This window comes from Pelecanus crispus, chromosome 1 (genome assembly GCF_030463565.1).
Source record: "Pelecanus crispus isolate bPelCri1 chromosome 1, bPelCri1.pri, whole genome shotgun sequence".
Classification (NCBI taxonomy): Eukaryota; Metazoa; Chordata; class Aves; order Pelecaniformes; family Pelecanidae; genus Pelecanus; species Pelecanus crispus.
Genome location: NC_134643.1, coordinates 194050749 through 194078165, shown reverse-complemented (window position 1 = coordinate 194078165; position 27417 = coordinate 194050749). Strand labels below are relative to the sequence as shown.

The window sequence follows — 27417 nt, the reverse complement described above, 5'->3', positions numbered from 1 at the left end:
TGTTTGTTGTATAACATATTTAGAGAGCTGTTTCAAAGGCATATAGTATATATTGAACTATTTTCTGGATATGGAAAATATACACAATAGTAACTACTGAAAATGGTTACACTACATGACTACTAGTACGTACCACCGGCTGTTTGGTTATGTCCACCAAGTCTTTAATGTTGTAATACTGATGTTTCTCAAAGGCTGAAAAAAGCATGTCCAACACTTGTTGTTTATCAGCTCGAGCCCGTTTTCCATCTTCTTTCTTCTTCTTCTCATATTCAATCTATCAGATATAAAACATGTTTTAAAGACATATGTAACGCTGTATAATTCTCAGTGCTGAATATTAAGACATAAAAAAACTCTTCTATTTAATAAAACACTGTTCAATGACTCAGTGCTTTTCATCTGGAAAATCTTTTGAGCACTCAAATGTTCTTTTATGAACATAAACTAAGCATTTTGTCCTCAGCACAATAAGCTTTTCAGATACGTATCTCTGCTTTAACCAGTAAAAAACCCCAGAAACACAGCCTGCATGATGGGCCCAAACCTGGAGAGAGAATTAATATTAGCACAGGAATCCAAACTGAGATGGTATTTTCACTGCACCTCGGTTGAGATCAGCTTCTGAAGTATAATGACAAATATCAAACAACCTACAAATTGCCATAGTCAGGAAAATCCACAGACCAACATGGCTACACCCACAACCACCTGCCCAAAGGATGCTCAGGTGGTGCTTGGACATTGCCTCATCTGCTCCAGAAACAGCGCTCAGGGCAACCACTCCGTCAATATAAAACCATTCTTCACCAAGTGAAGACACACTTCGAGGATGCAGATGGTATCTCTTCAGGAGAAACCCAAGTAGCACACACAAAGTTATGGTAGTCCAGAAAAGAACCTTCCAAGTAAGTAGAGGCTCCTTGCTGCCACACATCACCCTATTACAGAATGCCTATTAAAAAGTACTTAACTATTATAATCTGCACAAGATGACCATATATTTTTGCAGAAACTTTCATCACCTCCAAAACCACTTCCTGCATTTCCTCAGATTCATCATCAGAAGCAAGATTTGCACGGACCAGCACATCCCAAACAAACCCCAATCACCACAGAGCACCAACTGTGACATCTGCCAGCACATCACCCCATCCACCCCCAATACCACCCTCGATAACAGAAAGCCATCAAGCTCCTTGGAACCAACAAAGGTGACCCAGAAGGTAATATAATTCATGTAATCATCAAGTACTTTCAGGCAAATTGATTGGGTGAATCCAAAGCGGCACAACGTACAGCAGAGAGATGCACATGATCAATAAGGGACACACTCCTGGCTGCCAGTGGGATAATTTTGTATGGGAGTCATTCTGCCTCTGATGTCTCAAACGTGATCCTCAAAAGGAACACCTTCAGAGAAGAAGCCTAGAAATGAAAATTCACAGTTCTACTGGATACTAAAAATCTTATTTTTAAGAAGAGAGATTAGCTTTATGGCACAATTTACTCTTTCCTATATTTCCTTGCTAGCTAACTCCCTCCTACTCTCTGAGTGAAAATAGCCTGTCTCTTGGTATCTGTCCCAAAGTGGCTAAAGACTATTACCACCTTTGCCGTTGCTCACAGGTCTCTGGCCAGCCAACTCTCTTTCAAATTCTGAAGCAGATGTACATCATTAAACTGAATGCAGAGCAACTGTTCCCAACCTGAGGCTTGAAGTCTGTTGCTTCTGATGGGCTTGGGCAACCAAATATTTGTCTGCTTTTCCAAATGTATGTTAGTGTTATAAAAGATGCAACCTCTCCACACAAACCCAGACAACTGATTTTTATCCACTAATACGCTCTGGTGTAACTATTTAACTCTACCCTCTGCATTTAAAAAAAAAAAATCTTCAAACAGTAATAGCTTTGCAACAATAGCAAACTGTAGCATCAAGTAAAACAGCTTCACAGTACATCATCTTGGTTGCCATGATCTACAGCAGAACCACTATGCCACAGAAACCAGAGTAGGAATATAAATCTAGGACAATGGCCTTGCTATTAACAATAGTGTGTCAAAACATTTGCTTCTTCTGAAAGTACAACAGACAATTCATTAGGAACCTCTGTTGACCTTGAAAAGATTTTAATTGTAAGCTCTGGAAACCCTGCTGTGGTTTCAATTTCTGTTTCTCTACCGGTATAGTCTCACTGTGCAGTACAATGCAAGTAGACTGCATCTAGACGTAAATGCTTGAAGAAGAACTGCAATGGCGTTGAAATATATATATATATGAACAAGTCTACTCAACTGACACTCTTCAAAACTACAAACCCAAAATACCAAGCAGCATGGCCAGGGTGTGCTCTGCCTTGCAACTCAACCAACAAAGCAGTTGGCCAGTTCTCTACCGGGTATATTCACATAGTCATACAGGTATTGGAGAAGTAGGGAAAATCTCATTCACCTAAAAGTCTACTATGACCTACAGCACTATCCATGTCCTGGTAGGTGAGCAAGGGTTTCAGTATGAAGCACTGAAATAAATGATACAAAGAGTGGAAAGTAGGAGGAGACTGGCCCTTTGCTGCATGAAGTAAAGGTAGCATGAAATAGGAGATGGGTGAGAGTGCTTGTCTCTTCTGCTACCTGCAAGATAAGCAAGGCACTAAATCAACTGTTTGATTGCCAAAAAGTTCTTTGCATCTTATCTTCATCTGATCTGACACTATTCAGTTTGTGGTATTAAAAACGCTTTTAATTTACACCTGGCTTAAGTCAGAACTTACTAAGATATATGATGAGAATTTATATTTTTCCTGACAGAGAAACCATCTCTCCAGAGTAATCACCTACTACCACTGTCATGTTCTAATTCAGTGCAATGGTATAGGGACTTGCTGCAATGCATGGGTGCATCCTGAGGACAGTGAAATATGCAGGGTTTAAGACATGCATTTTAAATTTATTTTAGTATGATAGCTGTCCCTTTGGTCTTAAAAAATACATGAATATGTCACATCTCAGGCTACAGTCTAAAGCTGATACTTTATGCTAGCATTGAAAAGCACCTGTTATGATCAGAATCCCATTATACTGTATATTTTGGAAGTCATTTCCATCTACACGAACAATTTTGGTTTCTATTTTCTAATATTACTCGTATTTGAAAACTGCTTGTTTGCTTTTTAAGCTGGTGAGAGTCAAAGAGCAAACCCACTGTCCCATAAGTAATGAGACTGACAGTGCTTCAAATAAACAAATGAGGAAGATCATCACAAAGTATGGCAGTATTTTACATGGAATGAAACCCAGGCAGAGAAATTACCTGGCATGCACAAAGTTGCAGACAGCGCCGTGTTACATTGTGTTTTCAGAAGAAAATGAGTCAACAGCAGCAACCCAAACATTATTAAAAATAATCTAATCTAGCTGAGTACAACAAATTTTTTTTGCTCCTGTCTGAAAACGGTTCCAGATTTTTTTCTTTGTTTTTTCATAGTCGAACACAGGAATTACCATCCCATAGGATATATTGTACATTTCCTTCCACATAAGAAGGAAAGCAGGAACTACAACTTTATGGGATCCTCTTCAAAAACCAAGACACTGAGACTATGTTCTCCTGGAAGCAGAGTTTTCTAATTAGCCACTGCAGTCAACCGCAGTGGCCTTTCCTGAGCCTGAGTTTTCAGCCCTTTTTGACTCAGGGATCCACAGAATCTTCCAGTTTCTCTGTGCAGTTGCTGATCAGGTCATGGCTGATACTGGTAAACAACGCTCTACTGGATCTTCAATAGAGTCCTACTGCATTTGAGACGCTGGCTTATGGGAGACTATGACTGGGGACTTAATAATGTTTTGAATATATGCACATGTTAACATTTTACAGGAGGAAGAGATGGATTATCCAGCCTTAATTTGTTGCCAGAAAAACCTCCAATACTTTAGAGGTCAAGTCCAGAAGATGGTAGGAGAGATGAAGGCGTCTCTATTTGCAAAGCTTGACTGAGTTCTGGGTTCCTGCACACATTTGAGGTCACTTTTCAGTGTAAAGACCTATGTATTTGTTTTTAAGGTTAGCAACTTTTCTCTGACTCAAAACACCAGCTGAAAGATGTGGTGTGAAAGGTAAAGACAGCCCTGTTACAGGTGGCATCACTCTGCCACAGCAGCAACTATTATGCTTGTTCTTACCAACCCTTCTGCAATTTTCTACCTCCCCAAACAACAGAAACAAAATGAACAAGAAGAAGAAAAACAGAAACAGAAACAAACTGCAACCTCCTCAGGTGGAAGGTCAAGCTGAAGTGATGGAAGAAACCCATTTCCTCCTTTTCTGGTTTTTGTTTTGTTTTTAAGGAGCAAGAACAACGGCAAAGCACCGAGGTCATTCCTTCTGTATGTGGCAGAGCTACAGGCACAATGGGTAAGTAACGTGGGCGTAACGGGAAAAGCTACTGGGACTCTCAAGACAATCTCTGAGAACAGCAAAAAATCCATGGTACTGTTTGTACCTCTTCAAATGACATATAGCAAAAATGTGCTTAGCTAGCAACTACCTACTGCCTACAATTCTCTCCGTGTGGAGAAAAAAACTACTCACTTTAAAATTGACGCTTCCTACACAAAGGAACAAAGTAACAATAAGGAAATTCTCAACATTATCTTCACTGATGTTAGGCCTCTGACAGGACTATTTCATGACTGGGTATAAAATCCTCATTATACAAATAACAGTCTCCTGGAAAATAACATGAAGTTGCCTTTTTAACCAAAGCACAATCTATTTTTTGCTAGTAAATTGTAATGCACAGCATTCTTCTTTCTCTGTTATTTTAGTGCCTTGGTACACTCTCCCCAGTAGGAGCTTCTATTTCACATTCTCTAGATGAGCTAAAGTAAATCAAGGAGTGTTTGTATTCCCTATAAAAATGCAATGTGAACATTCTAATATTCTTAATTCATTAATGTATAAACACAACTCGCACAGAAAACTGAGTATCAAACCCTCCCTTTGTTGAAAAGTTATTTGCAGCTGGCGTCCCAGTTGCACACATTTTAATTAGCAATACTCCAGCATTTCCCTCCAATTTCAGCAACAGCTCCCACTGCTGCCTAAAAACACAGAGCGCATTGTGAAGTGCTATTAAAAAATAAAGCGGCATGGTATCTGTTGCTGTTTTCTTCTTTTTGTCTTGTGAATACACTGCTCATAGCAAGTTACAATGCAGCCTTTAATTTTTTTCCTTCCCGTTTTCCTTGCAAACAGGATGTTTTATGCAGTAAGCTTAAAGCACTTTTTGAGAGTCATATTATAGAATGCATGTACATTGTAAACTAATTAGATTTATTTAAAATTGTGTGGTTTTTAAATTTAAAAAGCATTAAAATACGATTTGCTTTCAAGGAAGGACCATTTTAGAACAAGCTGTTGAGTGCAGATGTTGCGAGTTTATCCCTGCAAGACTTCATACAGAAATCAATTCCTCTTTGTTTACCTTCCCAGTACATTGCTAAGCTTACTGAAAAGCTGCCAGAATTGCCTTCTTGAAGGTATCATTAATACTGAAGGTGATGTATTACACTGCTTCGGTAGACAGCTAATACAAAGGTGATAGAGAAGTGAGACTAAATCTAAAGTTTCATCTGAAGATGTCTGAAAGAAGTCTTGAAGGTTTTCCCATCCCCTGGAGCACAGGTACCAACCTCTATAGTACAGGGGAGTGGGAAGAGGGGAGACCACAAAGAAGCCTCTGAAGGGGTAACCAGGACCACTAGAGAACTTTTCTGCTGTGTTACAAAAAATAATGAAGTCACAGAAAGATTCCAGCTGCAAGAACATTAACATTGCAACCTTTTCAAGACGTATATCATCTACAGATACATAGAAAATGAAGGCCCCTTTCCCAAAGAAGAAAAGCTAAGTTGTAATCCTGGCATATATCGTAATGGAATTGCAATTTCTTCTAATAAAAACATGGGGTTAATGTAATTTCCTGAAAAAAAAAAATCACTTTCCCTGTCCTTGTATTCAAACAAGCTATTGCTATTTTCCATCCACATGTAATTTCTTTTTCCATCCTCCTTCCTGTTATATGTTCATTTAGGGGTACCTGGAGCAGCCACACTTAAGTCCCATTTAATATTCTATCTTATCTTCCTTCAGGAAATTTTACTCCTTTCTTTCTTAGTAGATGCTCATTCTTTCCTCAGAAAGTCCCCTGAAAATGGCCGAATGCGTCAGCATATATGGTAGTTTGTACATTTTTTTCTTCTTTCTTGTAAAAAGTCCCCAACAGGGCTGTCATATGATCGCAAGCAATAAAGCAAATAAGAAAGCAACTGCTGCTTGAAAAACACCAGAAAAATTTAACCAAAAGGTTTAAAAAGTTCACGGACGTGTTCTCCCAGTTGTACATCCTTTCAGCCATCTAACCTCAACCTTAATAAAAGACTTAATGAAAAGAAAGATGGTGTAGAAAGTGGTCGTGCCTGGGCCTTTGGAGTCAAGGCATGGCCAAGAGTGACTCAAGTGTAAGTATGTCCTACTAGATTTTTCCCATCAGAACACCTTCAAGGCAGACATGAGAAGTAAACACACTGCCAATGGTTTTCCATTAGCATGGACTGCTATGTAACTGCTAAAAACATTACAATTAGGACACAAGAGCATCATAACTTTTAAGAAGCCTGGTTACATCCTTGTTATACCCCCTGAATCTCACACAAGACTTAGATGTCTGTAATGATAAAACAACAGCAGTTTGCAACTGGAATAAAGATTCAAAGACCGTCTCCAGGTTGAAGTCATACCGTTGTAATTATGCTAGTGTCAGGGAAATGGAACAGAATCCCACTACAAAGAGACATTGTACATCACTGTAGCTTATTCCAGAATTAAAGAAGGAGAATAACAGTAGCGTCATAAAACAATATACTCATACAAAATTGCATTTGCATATCAGGATATACCAGTGTGACTATTTTGGTTAAATGTCATTCCCTTAGCTGAAATAGTTACATTGGTATGATCATCTATGTATAGATCAGACTTTGAACAGTAACTACTACAAAATAGTCCCATGAGAGAGAAATGATTATTTTTGGTTCTGTGGAAATAGACTGCCTTTCAGAATAATGCTTAAATATCATCCAGTATATTGTCATTTGTTTTATGTAAATAAAATCTTAATAAAAAGTGTAAAAGTTTAAATGACTAACATAGTGACTCATTTTCAGTATGACTTAACATTTCTCACATTCAACAGTAACAGCGATTATATATGCATACATACAAATTACTCAAAGAGGATCTTTAAGAAAAAGGACATTATAGTTTGTATGTACATCAACTGATCTGGAACAGCAGTGTGGGTGTAATATTGACAAAGTTAATGATGCAAGTAACACGTACTATGAAGGTATGAAACTGTGAAAAATTATCAGCTGCTATTCTTTTCTACTTGTTGTCAGTTCCTGCAAAGGACTGAAAACTAATGATTCTTTTCAAGTCTTTTACCCACCTCCATGTGATATTTAATTTGGCTCAAAGGAGTGCTTCCACATCTCATAGCACAAAGACAGAACTGCCTTTTATTCCCAAATTTCAAAATTACATTTAAAAAAAAGACTAGAGGAAGAATGTAATAAAGACACTAGAAAAGGCTTTGGTAAAGGCGGTCTGCTCTCCATCAGGTAACACGAGAGAGTTAGAATTGGCAGACCTTAGCCCCAAGGGTGATGTTGGTCTTGAGACAGAAAGACGATCCCCAGAACACAAAATCAGGGAGAAACCAGATAACACGGAATACTTCCAAAGACAGTGGCCAACTGCGAGCAAAAGGGCTGCAGGACAGCAGCAGCACAATTCTGGAGTCCCGACCCAGATTCCTGTCTAGGAGAGTAAGGGAAAATACTGAAAGCTACTCACATTATATTGATGATTAGCCACCGGTTTATAGTTTGTGGTTACGGCTTTGTCCAGCTGCTGTGATAGCCTTACAGGTTTAGAAGATTCTTCTATCTGTAATCTGCAGAAAAAAAGAATTAATAAAAAGTTCAGACAAGCACACACTCAAAATGAATTCTAAAAATCTGCCAGTATGAACCAGCTCTTATCAAAGGTCAGCTGCAAACAAATCATAAGGCAAAATGCAAAAGATGCACTCTTCTGAATTATTCCTACTGTATTTTTGCTCAAGGACACTGTGGATTATTATGACACTATATGCTACAGAAGATACTAAAATACTAAAAACCAAGCACCTGTGAAGGGAAGATACTAAAAACCATGTCTGAACATAGATTTTATTCCAAAAGCCTGACGCTCAGGTGGAAGAAAAGCCCGTGCTCTTAAAAAACAGATGAAAGCCAACCCAAATGAACCCAGAATCTCCAGCTTACTCAGCTGAGGGATGAAAAAGCTTTCAATCCACTTCTGCTGACTCCCAGAGCACAGCAAAGATCAGACTCCATGACCTTCTCTTAAGTATTTTAATGTAAAAATATTAATTTCCGTGACCTTTCTTTTGGCATTATAGTAGAGTAACAGAGCACAAATAACTGTTTTATGAGCACTGTTAAAAACATGAAGACAGAGAAATCCACCAGGTTCAAAACAATGTGCAGTCACAGAATCATAGAACGCTTGCGTTGGAAGATCATCTAGTTCCAACCTTCCACTAGACCAGGTTGCTCAAAGGCCCATCCAACCCGGCCTTGAATGCTTCCAGGGATGGGGCATCCACAATTTCTCTGGGCGACCTGTGCCAGTGCCTCACCACTCTCACAGTGAAGAATTTCTTCCTTGTCTCTGATCTAAATCTACCCTCTTCCAGTTCAAAGCCATTATCCCTTGTCCTGTCGTTACAGGTCCTACTGAAAAGTCTCTCTCCATCTTTCTTATAATCCCCCTTTATATATTCAAAGGCTGCAATAAGGTCTCCCTGGAGTCTTTTCTTCTCCAGGCTGAACAACCCCAACTCTCTCAGCCTGGCCTCATAGGAGAGGTGTTCCAGCCCTCTGATCATCTTCGTGGCCCTCCTCTGGACTTGCTCCAAAAGGTCCATGCCCTTTTTGCATTTGGGGCCCCAGAGCTGGACACAGTGCTCCAGGTGGGGTCTCATGAGAGCAGAGTAGAGGGGCAGAATCACCTCCCTTGACCTGCTGGCCATGCTTCTTTTGATGCAGCCCAGGATACGGTTGGCTTTCTGGGCTGCAAGCGCACATTGCCGGCTCATGTTGAGCTTCTCATCAACCAACACCCCGAAGTCCTTCTCCGCAGGGCTGCTCTCAATCCGGTCTCCACCCAGCCTGTATTTGTGCTTGGGATTGCAATCAAGTCTCAATCATACAGCGAACAAAAGGTGACCTTCAGTCCTCTTTGGGAAAGACTCTGAGAAGGTCAGAGGTTGAACACATTTTGTCAAACTCATCCCTATGTAATTTAAAGCTTATGTATGATGGTGTAGAAGGAGGGCTCCATTCACTTCAGGTTTAGCACTCAAGAATTACTACTTGAAATGATGATGCACAATACCGAGCTTTAGAAAGGTGCAGGGCAATGTCCCTCCAGAGAAAATAGCTTAATGGCGCACAAAATTAATATTAAACTAAGTTATCATCAGTGATGTTATTTTGTTTCCAAAGGTGTATCTTATAGGCAGAAAAGTATATTTTCACTAAACACAATATATCAAGACTTGTAGCCCAGTAAGTGTACAGAGTTGTTTGCTTCTTTCAAAAAAAAAATTAATATGGTGACATTAATGCAAATAATAACTACGTTTACTAATGTAAAACACAGAAGCGGTAAAACAGTACTTTAAAAAACACTGTAAGTGTTTGAGATCACTGATTTCTTTTCATAAAACTATAATGTACACCCAAAAAGGTAAATTTAAATTCAGCATACTTCTGATTTAACACCTGAACAACCTAAACAAACTACATCTGAGGTAAGCATTAAATTAAGAAATAAATTCTCTAGCTGTAGCAACTGGAAATAAAGCCAATCATCCTTCATAGCTAGTATTGCTGGACAGTAATTGCCAGCATTTTTATCTCATACATAGAATTTGCTTCCTCTTGAATCTTTGTAGACTTGTCATTTGTTCTATAGTTTTAATTACCCTTAAGCGACCATTGCCTTGTACTCTACATTTCTATATCAGGAGAAGGTACATCAATGCCGCCTTCTGTCCAAATGTAGCATGTTTTTGCTTAGGTTGAAGGAAAATCAATCGGAAGGTAAACAAGCAGTGAACACTTTTTACTCCTGTTCTGCCAAATAAACATAGAAGTTTTTATCACAAGAGTTTATCTTTTGGCCTTCATTCTAATTAAACGATTTTAAAGATTTTATTGATCTGGTTACCAAAGGTCTTCTAAATTCAATCACAAAGAGGCACAGGCTAAAACTAAATCAATATCTTTTCTCCAAATTTGTCTTTTTCTCCACTTCTTCATTGCTTGATTTTTTCTTCTTGGTCTCAATGACTTTTTAAATTATTTTTAAAAATAAAAGCCTGGTTATATAGTTTGGCTTTTTTTTTTTTTTAATCTCTTCTTGCAGTCCTTTGCCATTTTCCCAACTGTTTTGACCTGTTTGTTTTCCAGTCCTCCCTCTCCCCCACTGTAGCTATTTTTCACCTCCTTTCTCCCCTCTCACACTTTTCCTTTCCATAAAGGACGCAGAGACACATTTTATCTTTAAACCTGTTGGTCTGCTTTAAACCTATTTACTGATATTTCTCCTGTTCATGAGACAGGGCCTCTTGGAGATGAAGTGGGAATTCTTGTCTTTCTTTTCCCCTTCAGGCCACTGCACCACCCTCTTCTTCACGTGGACCAGATTTAGATACTTTTTTTGTGATGCTGTTTCAGAGTCCTTCTCATTACAGCTGCAGCACAGGTAAGCGATAAACAAGGCTCATCACAATACTGAGATACATCAGATGGTCTCCCATTCTCGGGCAGTGCTAGGCTTAGAATGGTGGCATTTCTCCATGACTAAATCCTCCTTGCACTGGGCTTTATATTCATTACTCTTAACAATGTAAATTTACAACAGCCTCCATTTCTTCAGGAAAACAGCCACAGAACGTTAGCCCTTCAATGATGAAATGCCAGAACACTGAAAATATGGACTGAACACCTCAGACTGTCCTCAGAAGGAAAAGCTTTAGAATGGTGATGTCAACCCTCCTTCAGCTTCTTAATAAATTAGATATTTAAACGTGCAAACAATTGACAGCTCTTTAGCTTAGAGCCTCTCATGAACTTCAGACACCACTCAGTGTTGATGGTCTCTTCCTGTTCTGGCATTTTAAAATTAGAATACAGGAAATTTCATCACCCATTTCACTGCAGCGTCCATAAATTAATCCTTCTTTGCATAAAAGAACACCAGCAATTTATTTCTTAACATTTTTCACTTGCCATGCAGGATATGCATTTCAGTTTTTTTATTTCAGCCTGCTAATTTCCAAACCAGTAGAAAACCAAATGTGTAGGCGAGCTAATGCACTTCTCGGAGGCCTCCAAAGGTTGATGGCAGTGAAGTTACGTTTAACATGTGAAGTTCCCCAGCACACAACCTTGAAAGCAAAGAAAAACTTCTGGCCTGCTCAGGAAACAGGATGGAAACCTACCAAGTGAAAATGGAAATGGAAAATCTAAGTTGGTTTGTGAGATGACAGAAGATTTCAGAAAGATCTACATGTGCCAACTAACAAATATATCAGCTACAAATGTACGTGTCTCTGAAGGAAATTTCAGAGATATCCCTGTTGTATGTACTTCAAGGTTTCTTGTCAAAGGTTTCCAAATTACGACCCACAGATGTCAGATGGTCTTTAGAAAACTGGCTAACAGTACAGTGCTAACTTTTTTTCCCATTACTGGTTGATAAATTGCTGTAGTGAGAATTAAAAATATATTACATCCCTGGTATTACTTCTTAATGCAAGCAATTACAGCAGTTGCCACATGTCAATATGGAAATCTAATGGGAAGCACAGTGACTCAGGAGGCAAACCTTTTTATTAATATGCATTTTTTCTACAGATGCATCTTGCTCGTCTCCCTAATGGCTGCCTTTCTCATTTCTTCTTCTGCAGCTTTCAAGATCTCCTGAAGAATGACAGAGCCTCATGTTGCCTTCCTTCTGCTGGGCTTCCATGCGGAATATAATCACACAATCCTATGTGGAACAACAGCTGCTGCACATCTGGAGTTAGCCTCCCCAAAATGCACAAATACAGGTAAAAGGCCTGACAAATGTGGTATATACCCGAAATTAGCAAATGGTTTATGTGTGGATGAAGCACTGAAATTTGCTTAGTGCATTACAAAGGGTAAAGACAAATAGCCTGTAATCATTTTGTCCAGATGATTTGTTGGTACAGACATTATTTGCAAGGAAAATAGGTTGTGGGGTTTTTTTCCAAACCCATGCCATAATTCTTCCTTATTCAGAAAGTAGCATGTCTGGGTGAATATATTTGACTTTTTAAATTTGTATAGCTGTTGTTTGAAAAAAAGTTGATGAAATATATATTTATACATGCTAGTAATTATACACTCAAAAATTTATAACAAAAGCTATGAATTGGACATTATATTAGCCTTTTAGACCAATGTTCTAATGTGTTACACATATTATTACTTTTCAATGCTAATTTCTTAAACAGAATTTAAAAAGCAGTATTAAACCAAAATATTATGAGGCATTTTACTTCAGAGTTTTCTCAGAATGGAACTGCTGAATCTTAATTGAAACTGTTGGTAGGAAAAAAAAAATCAATAGATATTCTGAGTCATTGGTAACACTGATTTAAAGGAGCAGTGGCTTTTTACCTATTACTCTTTATTATGATTTGCAGGAGTGTAACAGTTAAAAGCCTTAGTTATGGCTCAGAACTATACACAACTCTCCAAGGAGTTAAATTTTCCTCTTGACTCTTGTTGAAATAGCTAGTGCCATAATTCATGCTAATATACGGCCTAAAAAATAAAAAGAGAATGCAGGGTTTTTTTCCCAAATCTGCCAATAAATTAGTGACAGAGCAGCCACCAACCTGCACGCTGTGGTTTTCTCTTCCACCCCCAAGATCAAATATAGCTCTTCTGCCTTGAAATACAGCAAGTAACCAGCACGGCATCGAATTCGCCACGGTCATTTCCCAGCAAAATACATTTTATACTGCAACTCTGATTTGTCATTGTGCCTACAGTTGAAGAAGGGGAAAACAACATTCTAACAGGCTGGAAATAATTCTATAGGACTTGTCAACATGCAGCAGGCTCATAAAGGGAGACAGATGAAGGCAATATGTACATTCCCAGGAGGAGATGCTCAATGGCTTTTAAATATATGTATCTTCCAGCAATAAAAAATAAACCAAAGACCTTTAGAATAGCTGATTTCCTCTGATTAATCTTCTGCCACAAAACAAATGTTTCAAAGATTAGAAGCAGGTATTAATCAGAAACACTGCTAGGCTTGAATTCTTGACATTTCTAAAGGAATTATTGCAAGGATGGGACTGAAAAGTTTCGATACTTTTTTGTGCTTAGCCATATTTACACAGGGCACCAGTAAGTAAGGAGCCAACCTTACTGTTGCAAAAAAAGGAAAGGTTGGTTTGCTTTTCTATCTGCAATATCACCTGACAGAGATGCACTAGAAAAGAGCCGGCCTGCTGCCCAAAGCTTTCGAGGGGAAGAAACACAAACTCTCCAGCTCTGCACAGTTTTGCAGCTCTTTTGTTTTTTAACTCCTCGCAGAAGTTCCCCACCCGGTACCAGGGGAGTGAAAGCCAAGGACTAATGGTCTCTTAGTCCCTTACTCAGTACTTCTGTACTTGAACCAGATACAGGCAGCTGCATTATATGAAGCTTCACCATACCTGATATGGGTAACAAAGATTTTCTTCTTCACCTTCCTATTTTGCTAAGCACCCCAAAAGTCACAGAGATAGGTACGTCCTGCAGGATCACATCCAAACCAAGCTAACAAAATAAATCTAACAATATAGCTTCACACCTACTTGTCTTGTGTTCATTTGGACTACCACACCTTGCTGAGGTTCAGGTAGTATCTTTTCTGACTTTTCTTCCAAGCAAAAGTAGTAGTACTGTAACAAGTGAGCAGATGATGGGCAAGAGATGAAAACTCCTAAGAGATGGTGAAACTTCTCAAAGTTTTAGTAATTCTGCAAGAACTAAGGGAACCCAGTGCCCTGTGGGGCATATCCTGCTAAACAACCCCATGGCAGTGCCCAACCACAAACAACATAGGAAATTAGCAGAATGATTTAATCGGTAAAAATACACATTATCTAATAATAATGATGACATCCTGTTACTACACAAAACTACCTGTCATATTCTGAAAGATACAAACTACCAACATGCAAATTCAGCATGTTGTGTTTTGTTGTAAGAAGAAAAGTCCTACTGCCTCACATTAAATGGAGTCAGATGACTGCAGCCCATTGCATGGATGAATCTACTATTCTCCTTCAGACACTGAGTGTTATTCCAGCACACACACCCTGTCAAAGCAAAGTGAGTCCGTCCCCATTTACAAAGACTAGACAGGCAGACAGAGAAGAGGATAAGCTGAATGGAAATGGCATTAAGAAGTGCATTTGCCAGTGTTAAATAACGAAATGTTTCAGATTATTAATATAGAATATGATTTATAACTAATTTTAAGTCCTGAAATCCTGGCATTTCAGGAAAAGTGCTGCAATTATTATATGTTCAGGAAACCTATTAGGTTTTTCTGAAGTTGACATCTTCAACTATATATGTTGAAGGCTGAGCAATGAATCATATGAATATAAGATAATTTCTTGTCTAATATTGAGACAGGCACCACAGTCATAACTGAAGACTCCAATTCTACGTATCTTTCTCCAGTACAGAACATGAGATGATATGAATGGCAATTCAACAATAAGTAACAAATTCTTATGCATTTTATTTTCTGGTTTGATAAAATGGTAATAATTTATTAAAACCACTAAGCTCCCATTTTTCCTCTCTGAGTTTAGTATTGCAAATGATTAAAAACCTTCTGGGCCGAGGTTATGAGGATAAATAAGACATTTTGGGTTTGTTCAGCTAAGGCATGCACAGGAGGACCTGCAGACCTCTACCTCTGACATCATCTGTACAGCAGTCCGTACAACACAAGCAGATGTCTGTATCTTAAATATCGGTAGGAATGAATAACCAGCCAAAGTGGTTTCACAAGCCCATTACTAATACTACAGAAGGCGAAGAGTGGAGATCTAGGAAAAGTGACTCATTAGCAATCTAAGCACGATGGAAAAAGCCCAGCCCTTTAATTTTTAAACCTGAAGATTATCCTCTTGAATTAAAGCCAGATGTATTCATTTCAAAAGGATCACATACAATTTTAACTATGCATGCACACATATTTTAGTTGTTCCTGTCAAAAAAGATCCTTTAGGAAACAACCATACAACATTACTTCTTTCTCTTTTATGCTACTAGATGGTTTAGAAGGCAAGTTGGAAAAGAAAATAAAGACTGCATGGTTTTGTGGAGGGGTCAGACTTCTTGAAAATATGTAAGTGAGCTTAAATATATGCAAAAACACATTAAGAAGTGTTCTTACTTTTAAGGCAAAAGTATATGGAATAGTTTTATCACCCCTGTTGCTGGCTCAAGACTTTCTTGCTTCACAACCAGATATTTGGAAAGCTCTTGCCTCTTCCTAAAAGGAAAGTTTATTCTAAATTGTCAACAAACTTTATTCTAAATTGTCAACAAACAAACAAACCCAACCAACCAAGTGAGAAATAAAGTACTGGAAACATCGTTGGCAAAATGCAGATTGCCAAAAACAACAGCATGAGTGAAAGGGTTAAACTCTGCAAGTGCCGAGGACTTTGAGTTTTGATCTAGGCGACAAATGATGCCCATGCCCCAGAGATTTTTGAATAGGAACCTGGGACAAGACGTGTTTAAAGTCAACCACTATTCCCAGCTCAGCACCCTGTTACGCCATGTACACCTTTCTGAAAAATATGCAATTTAGAGTCCTGTTTATCCAAACTTCGGGGACATTCAGGTTCTATATTTTAGGTCCATCTTGACTACCCTGGGTTGCCCACTCTCCCACCAATATGAATAAACAATGTGTTTAAAAGTGTGTGCGCCTGTACTTGGGAACTTGCAGCTATAAATTGTTTCCTGTTTAACTTGAATATTTTCTTTGATATCATAAACCAATTAGTGCCAATATTATACTTGGATGTCTGAGTAAATAAGAGGGAGGAGAAGATCTGACATCTAATGTAAAAAACAAGACAAAAGAGATCTTTAAAAATGAAGTTACCTTTAGGTATTTATATATTTTAAAGACAGAATTGACCATTATAATCACTAAATGATAATCTAAATTTTTCACCTGTGTACTACTGGCTGAAGAGTATCCAGTGACACCTCAGGCTCATAATTTCAACATCACTACGCTACATCATTTATAGAAAAACATCCTGCCATGATTCAAAAAAACAAAAATGAAGAATCACCATATGTCTATGCCTTTTTATCATGTTTTTAAAGATGAAGTCTCCTTTCCCACTTCCATTTTCAAAGATGAAGTTTCCTTTCCTGTTCCCATTTTCCTCAGTCCCCAAATTTCTCCATAACAAATGGAGTTATTTGTTAGACACTATTTCAATTTAGATTCTAGAAGAGGAATTTTAAATTCCCAACTATTAATTATTTCTAAAAGTAAAATAATTAAATAGACTTGTCTCAAAATCACATAATCTTCATTTTCTTGCCACAACTAATCTGCAGTGCTTGCTGATGCTTTGAAAACAATGGTATAAACAATGGGGACTTGTAAGTCAAGGCAACACAAAGCCAAACACTTTTTTTGGTGCCTGCAGATCCAGAAATGGTGTAACATTTTGCTAATGGGAACAAGAAAGGAGAATTTTAGGAAGAAGTCTGTTAGACAGAAAAGCTACATCTTTACCATACCCTGAAAGGCCTAGGTCTTGAATTACTGGTAAAAAGGTGGATGATTTACAAGCTCAGTCAATTCACTCTGCAATGAAACCCTCACAGCTAAAGAGAAGCTGGAAAGAAAGAGGCAGACTGTTGGCTACAAGTCCTCAAAAAAAAAAAAAAAAAAAAAAAAAAAATCCCTACAGCATCTCAGCTAACTCTCCTCAATCTGAACCTCTCTTCCCCTTCTCCTGCAAAATGCCTTTAGGTTACAGCTGCCAACACTGTCTCTGACTACGCGCTCCCATCTCTAAAACTCCACTTCCCAGATACCTCACCACTCCCCCGATAGCTCTGCAAAGAGCCACAGCATCTGGCTCCATTGGGGATCTTCCAGTTAAAATTTACTGTAAACAATTTAACAGTTTGTGGCAATCTGGGAAACATTTGGATTGCTTCCCTAGAAAACCTAGCTGGCTCAAATTCTCGAGGTTCTTCTCTGCCTCTTTCTTCCTTAGCCTGCAGACCTAAAATGCCAGATAGCGGAATACCTTTTTAAGAACATCCACCTCCCTTCTGTTAAAATAAACTTGGAAACAACCAGCAAGGGACTGCTGCAAAGGGCACTGAAACGAAACTGCTGGGAGAAAGCACCGCGCATGCCTATGTGTTAATGTGCCAATGACTACATACTGCCGTCGATAGCTGAAAAGGTAATCTTGTACAGTTCAGCTACTGTTAAATAGCTTAACCATATGCTTGCACCAAACTGCTGAATTAGCTCACACTAAACTGCTGAATTAACCCGCCCAACACTTTCCCGCAAGCAAAGAGAACCAAATTGTTGTTAACTGAACTCTGAAAACATGCTTAATCCAAACAAAATCAGCATTAAGTTAAAAAGAAAAGATCTGTAGGCTCACCAACCCTAGGAACCCTACACTATAAACAACAGAGCAAACACAGGAAGGGAAAGAAACCTGTCTTTCTCCTTCATCCATGTGAAAAAGCAGTCTTGCTTATCCTCCAACTGGAAAACTCAACAGTTTCTCCTGCAAGCTGCAGAAAAAAAAAGAAATGTAACATAGCAAACTGAAGAGCAGACTGAAAGATATATCAGTTAAAGCAGAAAACGGGGGTTTTTTTTGAAGTTTGATCATCATTCTTTCAGCCAACTGTATTTTCTTAGCCAACTGTACAGCACTGCTGCTCTGCTGTATTTGTTCAAATAGTTTAATTACATTTTACCTCCTCCTATTTTGCAAAACAAGCGCTTGCCCAGCTCCCTCTCCCGACACATCACATACCTGCCTACCTCCGCTTGAAAATCACTGCTATAACATCCCTCAGCTGTTGTTTGAGTGGGGACCGTGCTCCCACAAACAGAGTGAGGGAGTACCCGGCTGCGGCAAAGCCAGAGGCAGAAACCAGCCGTGTGGAGGGAGCCCGGTGAGCAGGAATAGGGGTGGGAGCTGCCAGGCTGCTCTGCGGCTGGGAGGTGATGGCAGCAGGGAGAGAAGAGCCACCGCGGGGCCGCCCGCCACAGACCTCTGCTCCCACTTGCCAGGCTATGTGAAGGATGGTTTTACACCAGCCCTGCATCATACAGCCTGGATCGAGTCATCTTCCCCGAGGTCTGGTCTTTGAAATCCTGCTGCAGAGGGCAAGTGGAGTGTCGTTTTTTTTAAAAAGCCTTACTTGACTTCTGTGCATCATCTCCGGGGCTTAAGGGGCTACTCACAGCCACAGGTGTATCACTGTTAGCCCCTGATAAGAGATCTCACTCAGTATTTTGAAAATACCCTCAGGAGCTGAAGACTGTGGCTCAGCTTCGAGCTCTGCTACAACTTTAAACCAACAATTCTCAAAGTTATTTAAAAAAAAAATCTTTCCAATACTTTCCTTTAAAACACACCAATGACCACAAGGCACAACAAGGACATGGCTAGGTTTTGAGGCAACTGAGCCCAGAAAACATAAGGTTTCATTTTGCATTTTAAAAATATAATTTAAAAACTAACTTTGCCTTTGTTTTGGAGAAACAACCAACAACATAAGCTTGGTAGCTCAGAATATTATCTTTTGAACACTCCCTAGAGAGCTTATTTGTTAAGAAATAGACTTAGCTCCATGCACTTCTGAGCTCTGCTACATTAGCATTCTCCTCTTAATTAGAGATTTTCAGAAGAGTGCCTGTTATTTGCGAACATGAAGAAACTCACCCAGACTTTGTGAAGCCATACCTATTCTGTTATTAAATAAAAAACCCCAAAGATTTGATTATAGATTCGTCTGGCATGACAAATTCCAAAACCAGTTAACGGCCGAAGCACAAACGTTGTCTAGCTTCCCTAATAGGGAGCTGGATAATTGGGTTTGTCCGTAAGATCTGTGTGAAAGCAGACTCCATGCATGTGTAATTTGGTTGAGTAAGTCCTCCACAGAAAAAAAAAAAGTCCGGAAAGAAGGTTCAGGACCATTATATTTTAAAGCCTGCTCTGCATAGTTCTTCTTAATTACACCTACGGCTGCAATTAAAAAAAATATATATATATACAAGAAGAAATGCTCCACACAAGTTTCATTGGTTTGTCATAAACGTGCGTGGAACTGCATTTGGTAGTCAGTAATCCAAACATGAAATATAATATACTGTGAAACTATTATTATTGAGAAAAGAGTATGGTTTTCCAAAAACTTCTATAATTTTTAATTCAGTGTGTGTATATGTTATCAAATGGCAGTGTAAAACAGCATATCTTAGCATACTGGGTCTGGCTGGGGTAGGGTTACCTTTCCCCATAGCAGCCTGTATTGTATAGTGGCTAGGAGGGTGTTGGTAACGCACTGGTAACGTGTTGTCTGCTGCCGAGCAGCGCCCGCACAGCATCAAGGCTGCCCCTCCAACACCCCCTACCCAAAGGCCAGTAGGCTGGGGGTGGGCAAGAGATTGGGAGGGGACGCAGCCAGGACAGCTGATCCCAGCTCACCAGGGGGATATCCCATGCCATACGATGTTGTGCTCAGCAATAATAGCAAAGAGAAAGGGAGGAGAAGGGGGGCATTTGTTCTTAAGGCCTTTTGTCTTCTACGCTCGCTATGCGTACTGGGGCCCTGCTTCCCCCGAAGTGGCTGGACATCGCCTACTGATGGGAAGTAGAAATAAGTCCCCTTCATTTTTGCTTTGCTTCTGCACGCAACCTTTGCTTTCTTTCATTAAACTGCCTTTATCTTGAACCCGTGAGGTTTTAATCTTATTTTCTCCCCCTGTCCTGCTGAGGAGGGGGAGTGAGAGAGCGGCTGGGTGGGCGCCTGCCAGCCAGCCAAGGTCAACCCACCACACTTAGAAAAGCTAATAAATTTGTAACTTTATAAAAGGTTACCTTGGGAGTAGAGATTTTGAGAGCTGTAAATTTTTTACAAACGCTTAACATCGATGTGAGAAGTACTCTGTACAAAACAATACACATACTGCTGTCTGCAGAGGATGTGCAGCAATAAATATAGGTCAGCTCAGAACAATGCGAACTGCTGGGTATTTGTCCTCTCTTCAGTGGCATACATGGTCTATTTTTAAGAACAATCATGGTGTATCACATATACTTACTACTTCACAAAAAGGCAGCTTTTATTTTCCCCACTCCTATGCCTCCTATTAAGTTCCTTTCTTTTTACACACTATCACCTTGAAGTATGCATATTAATTTTTCTCGTGTATTAATTACTTGCTTTGTACAGAAATAAAGTCATAAGCATCTAGAGGGGAACTGGGAAACAAACCAGCTTTTGTGAAAGTCATGACATTTGACAGCTTTGGAGCTGGTGGACAGTGTTTAAATTGCATGGGAGATTGATTTTTAAATTCTAGCCCTAAGTCCAGAGGAGCTGAGGATGCTCTAGAGAAAAGAACTGGGAAACAGAATCACTTAAAAGAAAGAAACAGCTGTAGCACATACTTAATTCTCAAAATGCAGAGAACAGTCAAGCAATTACTCAGAAAGGTAAGAAGCCTAACAGGTTTCTTCCAAATGGATGCTTTTGTATCATGTTATTTCTGCAGTATTTTTCAGACTACTTGCTCTACTCCACCACGCCCTTTAATTTTATTAACTCCACAAAATTTTGGAGGATTCCCACATCCTTCAGTGAAGAAGGAAATGGAATATAAATTACCTATCACTTTCCCATCTTTATTGCTCGCAACATCTATATCTAGAGCTGCAAACATTTTGTGTTTGTGGTAAGTGGGGAGAAGAAAGCTGTCTCTGCTAGCATGTTTTTTCAGCTATACACAGACTGAAGACTTCTATGGCAATTCATCATTTCAGCCTAAGTAGTTCCTGCTTTAGGGGTTACAGGATCTGTCTAAGCTGAAGGAAACAGATACTACGCACTTTATTCTTTTCTGCATTTGGCTTAGCAGAAAGAGAACTGTCCTGGAGTTAAACCATGACAAGAACACAAACAGCTTTTCTGGTCTTGATAATTTTGGAAAATCATCCTTTCTAAAGAAAAGAGGAAACTTCTTTTTCGCAATGGGAAAAATGTCAATTTATGCAAAACACTGTTATAATTAATTTGAAATTCCTCTCCACTTCACAAATTAAGAAAATAATTTGCCATCATTTCTTCTTGAGTGCAAATTCTATTAATGACTGCATGAAAACTAGGTTTTCAGAAGGAACCAGCAGTACACAGCTTTAAATAAAAAAGAGTAATGAAAAATAATAATATACGAAAATACCAAATTGCAAAGAAAGCTGTCTTGTGGATTTAAACAACATGCCTTTACAATAGGTGTTCTGGTCTGTGATACCCAGGCTAACACATGAAATAAAGACCTTACTGCAATGAAATACAACCAACCTGAAATGGGACTTCTCCCTTTGTACATGTTCCATGACAGACGGTACCAGAGCCGTATTTGGTGCAAACCAGAATAAATCAGTTTTAGAAACTGAATTCCATCAATGAACAGACTGCACCATCTGCTTCTACTAATATACATTAGAGAATGTGTATTTTCCATAGCTGCATATTTACTCTGTAATCAGAAGACTACAAGACAAATTGGTACAGCTTAGCTACAGAACGACTGAAAAGCATCATCATTTGTGGACATCAAGGGTGTAAACAAAAAAGCAGTTAGGTTATTTGAAGGCTGTGCAATGAAGTAATGAAACGAAATTAGGCAAAAGAAAATTTAAGTGGCACGCTGGGACGCTAACAGTTATTGCAGTGATGAGAGAAAGACAAATGCAGAAAGTGTAGATGTAATGAAGTTTCTTACTAATAACGTGTAGAAAAAAGAGAAATAATCTTCCAACCAAAGCATAAGTAGAGCTGGCTGGAAATCTGAATTTTTGTTACATGCTTTTTGTGTTTTCAAGGAAAAAAAAAAAAACTTGAATCAGGAGGTAAGCCAGCATTTGAAGTTTTCATGGAACAGAAATCCTTCAAAATTTTGTTTTGGAAACCCAAAGACGATGTTCCCAAAACAAAATATGCTTTCCCAGTATCCTCAGCAGCTGCTGACTGAAATTAATGCAATTCCTGTCATTTCACAACTGCCATTTCCATGGCTTGCTGTAGTGACAAAACTGACAAAAACTATCTCAGGCTCCAGCCCAGGGGCTGCCACAGCATCCGCAGTGCCTCGTCTCTGGCAGTCCAGCTGCGTGAGTTGCCCGGGAACGTCAGAGCCTGGCACTCCCAGGCCAGCCGGCTCCCCATGCCACCCACCGTCAGGGCAGCCAGCCAGATGACTTCAGAAACACTGACCACTCATACACAAGACCCCTTCTTATAAGCAGCTGAAAAGTCAGGCTGACACGCTGGTTAGAGGCTCATCTGATATGCCAGCATTGCAAAAAAGAACCTGAGCTAAATGCTTGAGAAGCCAGGGTGGGATTTCAGCATTACTATTCTATGCATCCTCAGTAGCGAGGATGATTATTTCCAGGCCAGTAAGATATTGCAATTAATGAAACAGTATTTCATTAAAAATGACATTCTTTTCTCCTATGGAACAAGTTACGTTGTAAGAGAAAACAAAGAGAAGGACTCTTCAGGGCTGGAAAAGAGAAAAATGAGAGATGAAGATATGATTGAAGTCTACAAAATCATTTGGTCCAGGAAGACAGCAAATAGGGAACAACGGTATGGTTTGAATACCAGAACTAGCAGGCATTAAATCTGTAAGATAGGAAAATTCAAAGCAAACACAGGAAAAGTTCTTCATGCAACTTGTAAATAAATGATGAAACTTCTTGCTGCAGGATATTACGGATGCTAAAATTGCATACAGGTTCAAAAGGATAAATTCCCAAAAGATAACTATATTGGTGGCTGTTAAACACCAGGACAACCCAACGGTCCTTGCGGTATGAGCTGCTGGAGACTCAAGGACTGTGCTGAGGAAGTATCAGCAGGTGCTTGCCCTGTTCTTATAGTCTTCTCTAAGCCACCTATTACCGGTATCTCTTTGTGACATTTGGTGAGACAGCTTTTTGCTCTGACCCAGCAGAGACATTCTTAAATTCAGGCATGAAACATGTTACATGCATCAAATATAACATGTGTATCACAGGACAAGCATAACGTGCTGGATTTAGCAGGAAAACTGAAGCGACTGCACTCGCCCCTTCCCTTGAGCAGTTTGAGGCACGAGGTATGCCCTCCAGGGCATATCAAAAGGGAGCGGCTGGAGTCTCTCCTTTGTAACTACAGCGTAGCTACGTGCAAGTCTGTAAGAAACAGATGAAGATTTGGATGTGCTAAGCACTCACTCCAGCTCAATAAAATTGACAATCCAGAAAGGGAAAACACATCAGACACTGTTGTGATTTCTTCTCACTCACTTGAAATGACAGTCCTGAGAAACGTTAATTACTGGGCCAGTAATCACATGTCATAAACAGCTACAGCAGATGAGAAAAAATAAAAGAATTTTAATGTCATTCCAAATGTGTGGTAGATTTCATTAGCTTCTGCTCAAAGGTACCTCTTAACAGAAGGATGGGATCCAACACAAGGACAACAAAGGCATATATTGTTGCAATCCTATTGTTGGAAATAAGTCTAAGACATAGAAGAAAAACTGAAAGGAAGACTCTCTGAGTCAAGTAAGTATTATTTCAGAAGCAAGGCTTTTGACTTCAGAGTCCTGGATGGAAGAAGCATCTCATATGACCCATACAGACAAAGGAAAATAAGATGAACCTGGTTTTTGTCTGAAGCTGGGAAGTGACCACGCCACAGAATTTCTGGCAGGACATGCAGAGGAACACCATCAGTTCACTCACCAAATCTGGACTGGTCAGCTTCTTCATACATCTATTTCCCTGCTTGAAAACACGGCATAAAATCAACCATCTAAAATGCAATTCCTTTCATGACCCCTGGATACAGGCTTATTATACAGAGTATTAACAAACCCCACGGGGCCATGCCCTGAACATGCAAATAAACACAGAGGTACCACTTTGGAATAACGTGCAGGCTAAATAGTTAAGCCAAAAACAGGCAGAAGAGGGAAAAAATGAAACATTTCTTCCTACTGGCCAATGAAACTGCAGAGAAATTAAATTACTTGTTCAAGATGGACTTCCATGACAAAGCTGGGTATTTACACCCGTGAAAGATAAGAACTAAAAGAACTAAAATGAAGTAAAAAAAAAGTTTGGGAGTTACTACACTTAGGTAGGATAAAGTAACATAGTCATGACCTGATGAGGACAGTCTCAAGCAGGGAACCTGTACAGACATTCAGATAGGACCATCTCCTGAAGCTAGAGAAAATGAAGAATGAAAATGTAGACAGAAACACGTTACAGAAGACTGGGAGGTTTTTTGGGAGAGTTTTTTAAATAACCAAGAAGCCACAAGTGCATAAACAAAAGAGGATTTCTTCAAAAAGAAGTAAAGGTGCAAGATGGAGGAAAAAAGATAACCAACAAACAGAAAAGAGGGCCAACAGACAGCCATCGTAAGATATTAATTTTCTGTACTTCACATAGGAGATTAGGGACATCAGACAGAATTTTGTTTGTATGCTAGGGGTTCTTAGGAGAAACACAGCCATTTGTAGGTGGAGATAGTGAAGCTGCTACTGCCCTTTAATCTCCATCCGGAAGTCAAAATAGGGCATCCTCGAGGCTATTTCAATGAGGAACAGAAACTGTTGATGGAGTCAAGTATTTATTTCTTGTAATCTTGTTCATTTTAAAAAAAAGTCTACAGCTTCATTTTCCTTGGAGATGGGTTACTAGCTACTTGCTTCAAGTCATTTACTTTGACACGAGTTGTTTCCAAAAGACTCCTATCTACTGCAGCCAGAAGCTATGTCTGAACAAGATGATTCTCTTGTCAGCTGCTTTTATACAGCCAAATCCTCTAAACCTGACTTTTCTCTCCCTTCTTTATTACTATTGCAATGAACTGGAAGTACTTCTGCACCTTGCCAAACCTTCAACATTCTTTTTTCTTTAACTTCAGAAGCATTCTGAACAAAACCAAAGGAAAACATTATTTTTTTAAATTAAGGAAGATGCCTACACTTTGAAGGAAAACTACTGATTTATCTTAATAGAAGGCAAAAAGGAAGCATGTGCTAATTACCTGGTCCCTGAGGGCTCAGAGCAGATGACCCTTTTTAGCCTCAATTCCTTTCACAGGGGACTTTCAATTCACACTCAAAACCGAAGACAAAGCCAGCTTCAATTTATTTTATTCAGACAGTAACAGTCCAGGGAACTTGCTTTTGTTCGTAGTGATTAATGAAGAGAAGAGATGCAACTGTCAAGCCAGTGTGAGAAGCCAGGTTATCCGAAGAGCACTTGGTTGACAAAACAACGCTTAATCATTCTGAAGGCAGTGCTACAGAATGGGTGGCCTCCACTTTGCATCTTGTTTCAGGAAAAAAACCCCACCATTATAGCAGTATCTTCTTTGCTTGCATAGTAGAGACAGAGCAGCAAGAAAAGAAAAAAAAAAGTAGTAAAAAGCAAACCAAGTATTATATGACCACAAAATACAGCTAAGATAGGATTCTGCACCACCATTAAAGGGCTGGATTTAATACCTGCTGCACCCGATGGAAGTCTTCCTCCTTAATTTGATAGGATTTAGGGATCAGGCCCTAAAAGCTCCTAATAACCACTTGGCTGGTGTAGCATGTCATGAATTCAAAACATCATTTAATTTTTGCCTTTTAAATTTTGCCAACTAAATGTCTTGTACATCAGTCAGTTTTTATATAGACATACAAACACATCAAAAGGCCCATATGAACATCGAAGCTGACCATGTAACAAGATGTTTCCCTTGCTTCCAAAAAGGACATAGGTCTTTCTGAACTTAGTAAGAGCTCGTGTGCTTGTTTTCTATCAAGTTTTGGACATCTCTACTAAGTATTACTTCTACTTTGCACTCACCAGGTCTCCTAAATCCCAGACTTGAACTCTGTGTTTATTCTTTTATTAAAATAATGGCATATGCAGCATTTGGGCACATATGCTTATAAATCCTCTTCATCTTCACTGGGTGATACATAGGGCAGTTGTGCTTCACTCATTAGTTTCTGAAATTGATCTGCCCATAATCTATGTAACTCCAAATTACTCCATGCATAATTAAGCACTTCCTGGTTTTCATTACTCATGTTTATCTCTGTAATATTTACACAGCACCAATACAGCTGCCCATGTACAGACTGGAACATATCACTAATTACATACGTTTAATTTGGTTGTATTCCTCTACAAGAGAGGATATTGCTTCCAAGGGCCTTTTCCAGCCTCATCACCCAGATGTTCAGAGACCAAGAAGTCCCTGAGGTGTATAAACTCATTTGAATTTACTGACCCTTTCAGAGAAGTAAAACCACAAGTAAAATATGTATGCCATTTTATTTCCTAACTTGTGTATTTATAGCTAAAATATACCAGTTTGGATTCACTGAAACTGTAACAGGTAATGCTTTACCCGTGACTCCTTACATGTATTTTTACAATTATATTTTAAACTATATTAAAATAAATGTATCTTTTATCTGTTTGAAGTTTGAAATCTTTGTTGGAAAAGAATATCAATAGATCAGTTTATGACTTATTTGCTTTTCTCTCATCAATTTAGATGAATGACTGTGCCCTGTTTAGGCCAAGCAGCTGCTTTTCAAGCAGCTTTCACAAATCTTTCTTTCCTTCATTGTGCTGGTTTTGGCTGGGATAGAGTTACTTTCTTCAGAGCAGCTAGTATGGGGCTATGTTTTAGATTTGTGCTGGAAACAGTGTTGATAATACAGAGATGATTTAGTTATTTCTGAGCAGTGCTTGCACAGAGTCAAGGCCTTTCCTGCCTCTCACCCCACCCCAGCAGTGAGTAGGCTGGGGGTGCACAAGAAGTTGGGAGGGGACACAGCCGGGACAG

General features: G+C 39.2%; 1 protein-coding gene across 2 annotated transcripts in view; it reads right to left on the bottom strand.

The window, feature by feature from the left end:
* Window positions 1-27417, bottom strand: part of GTF2F2 (general transcription factor IIF subunit 2) — a 90806-nt gene that overhangs the window by 8306 nt on the left and 55083 nt on the right. For both annotated transcript variants that reach the window (XM_075718073.1, XM_075718081.1), the window contains 2 exons: window positions 7922-8021; window positions 134-277 (listed from right to left, as the gene is read on the bottom strand). In XM_075718073.1, the coding sequence (XP_075574188.1) occupies window positions 134-277; window positions 7922-8021 (244 nt within the window). The remainder of the gene's footprint in view (window positions 1-133; window positions 278-7921; window positions 8022-27417) is intronic.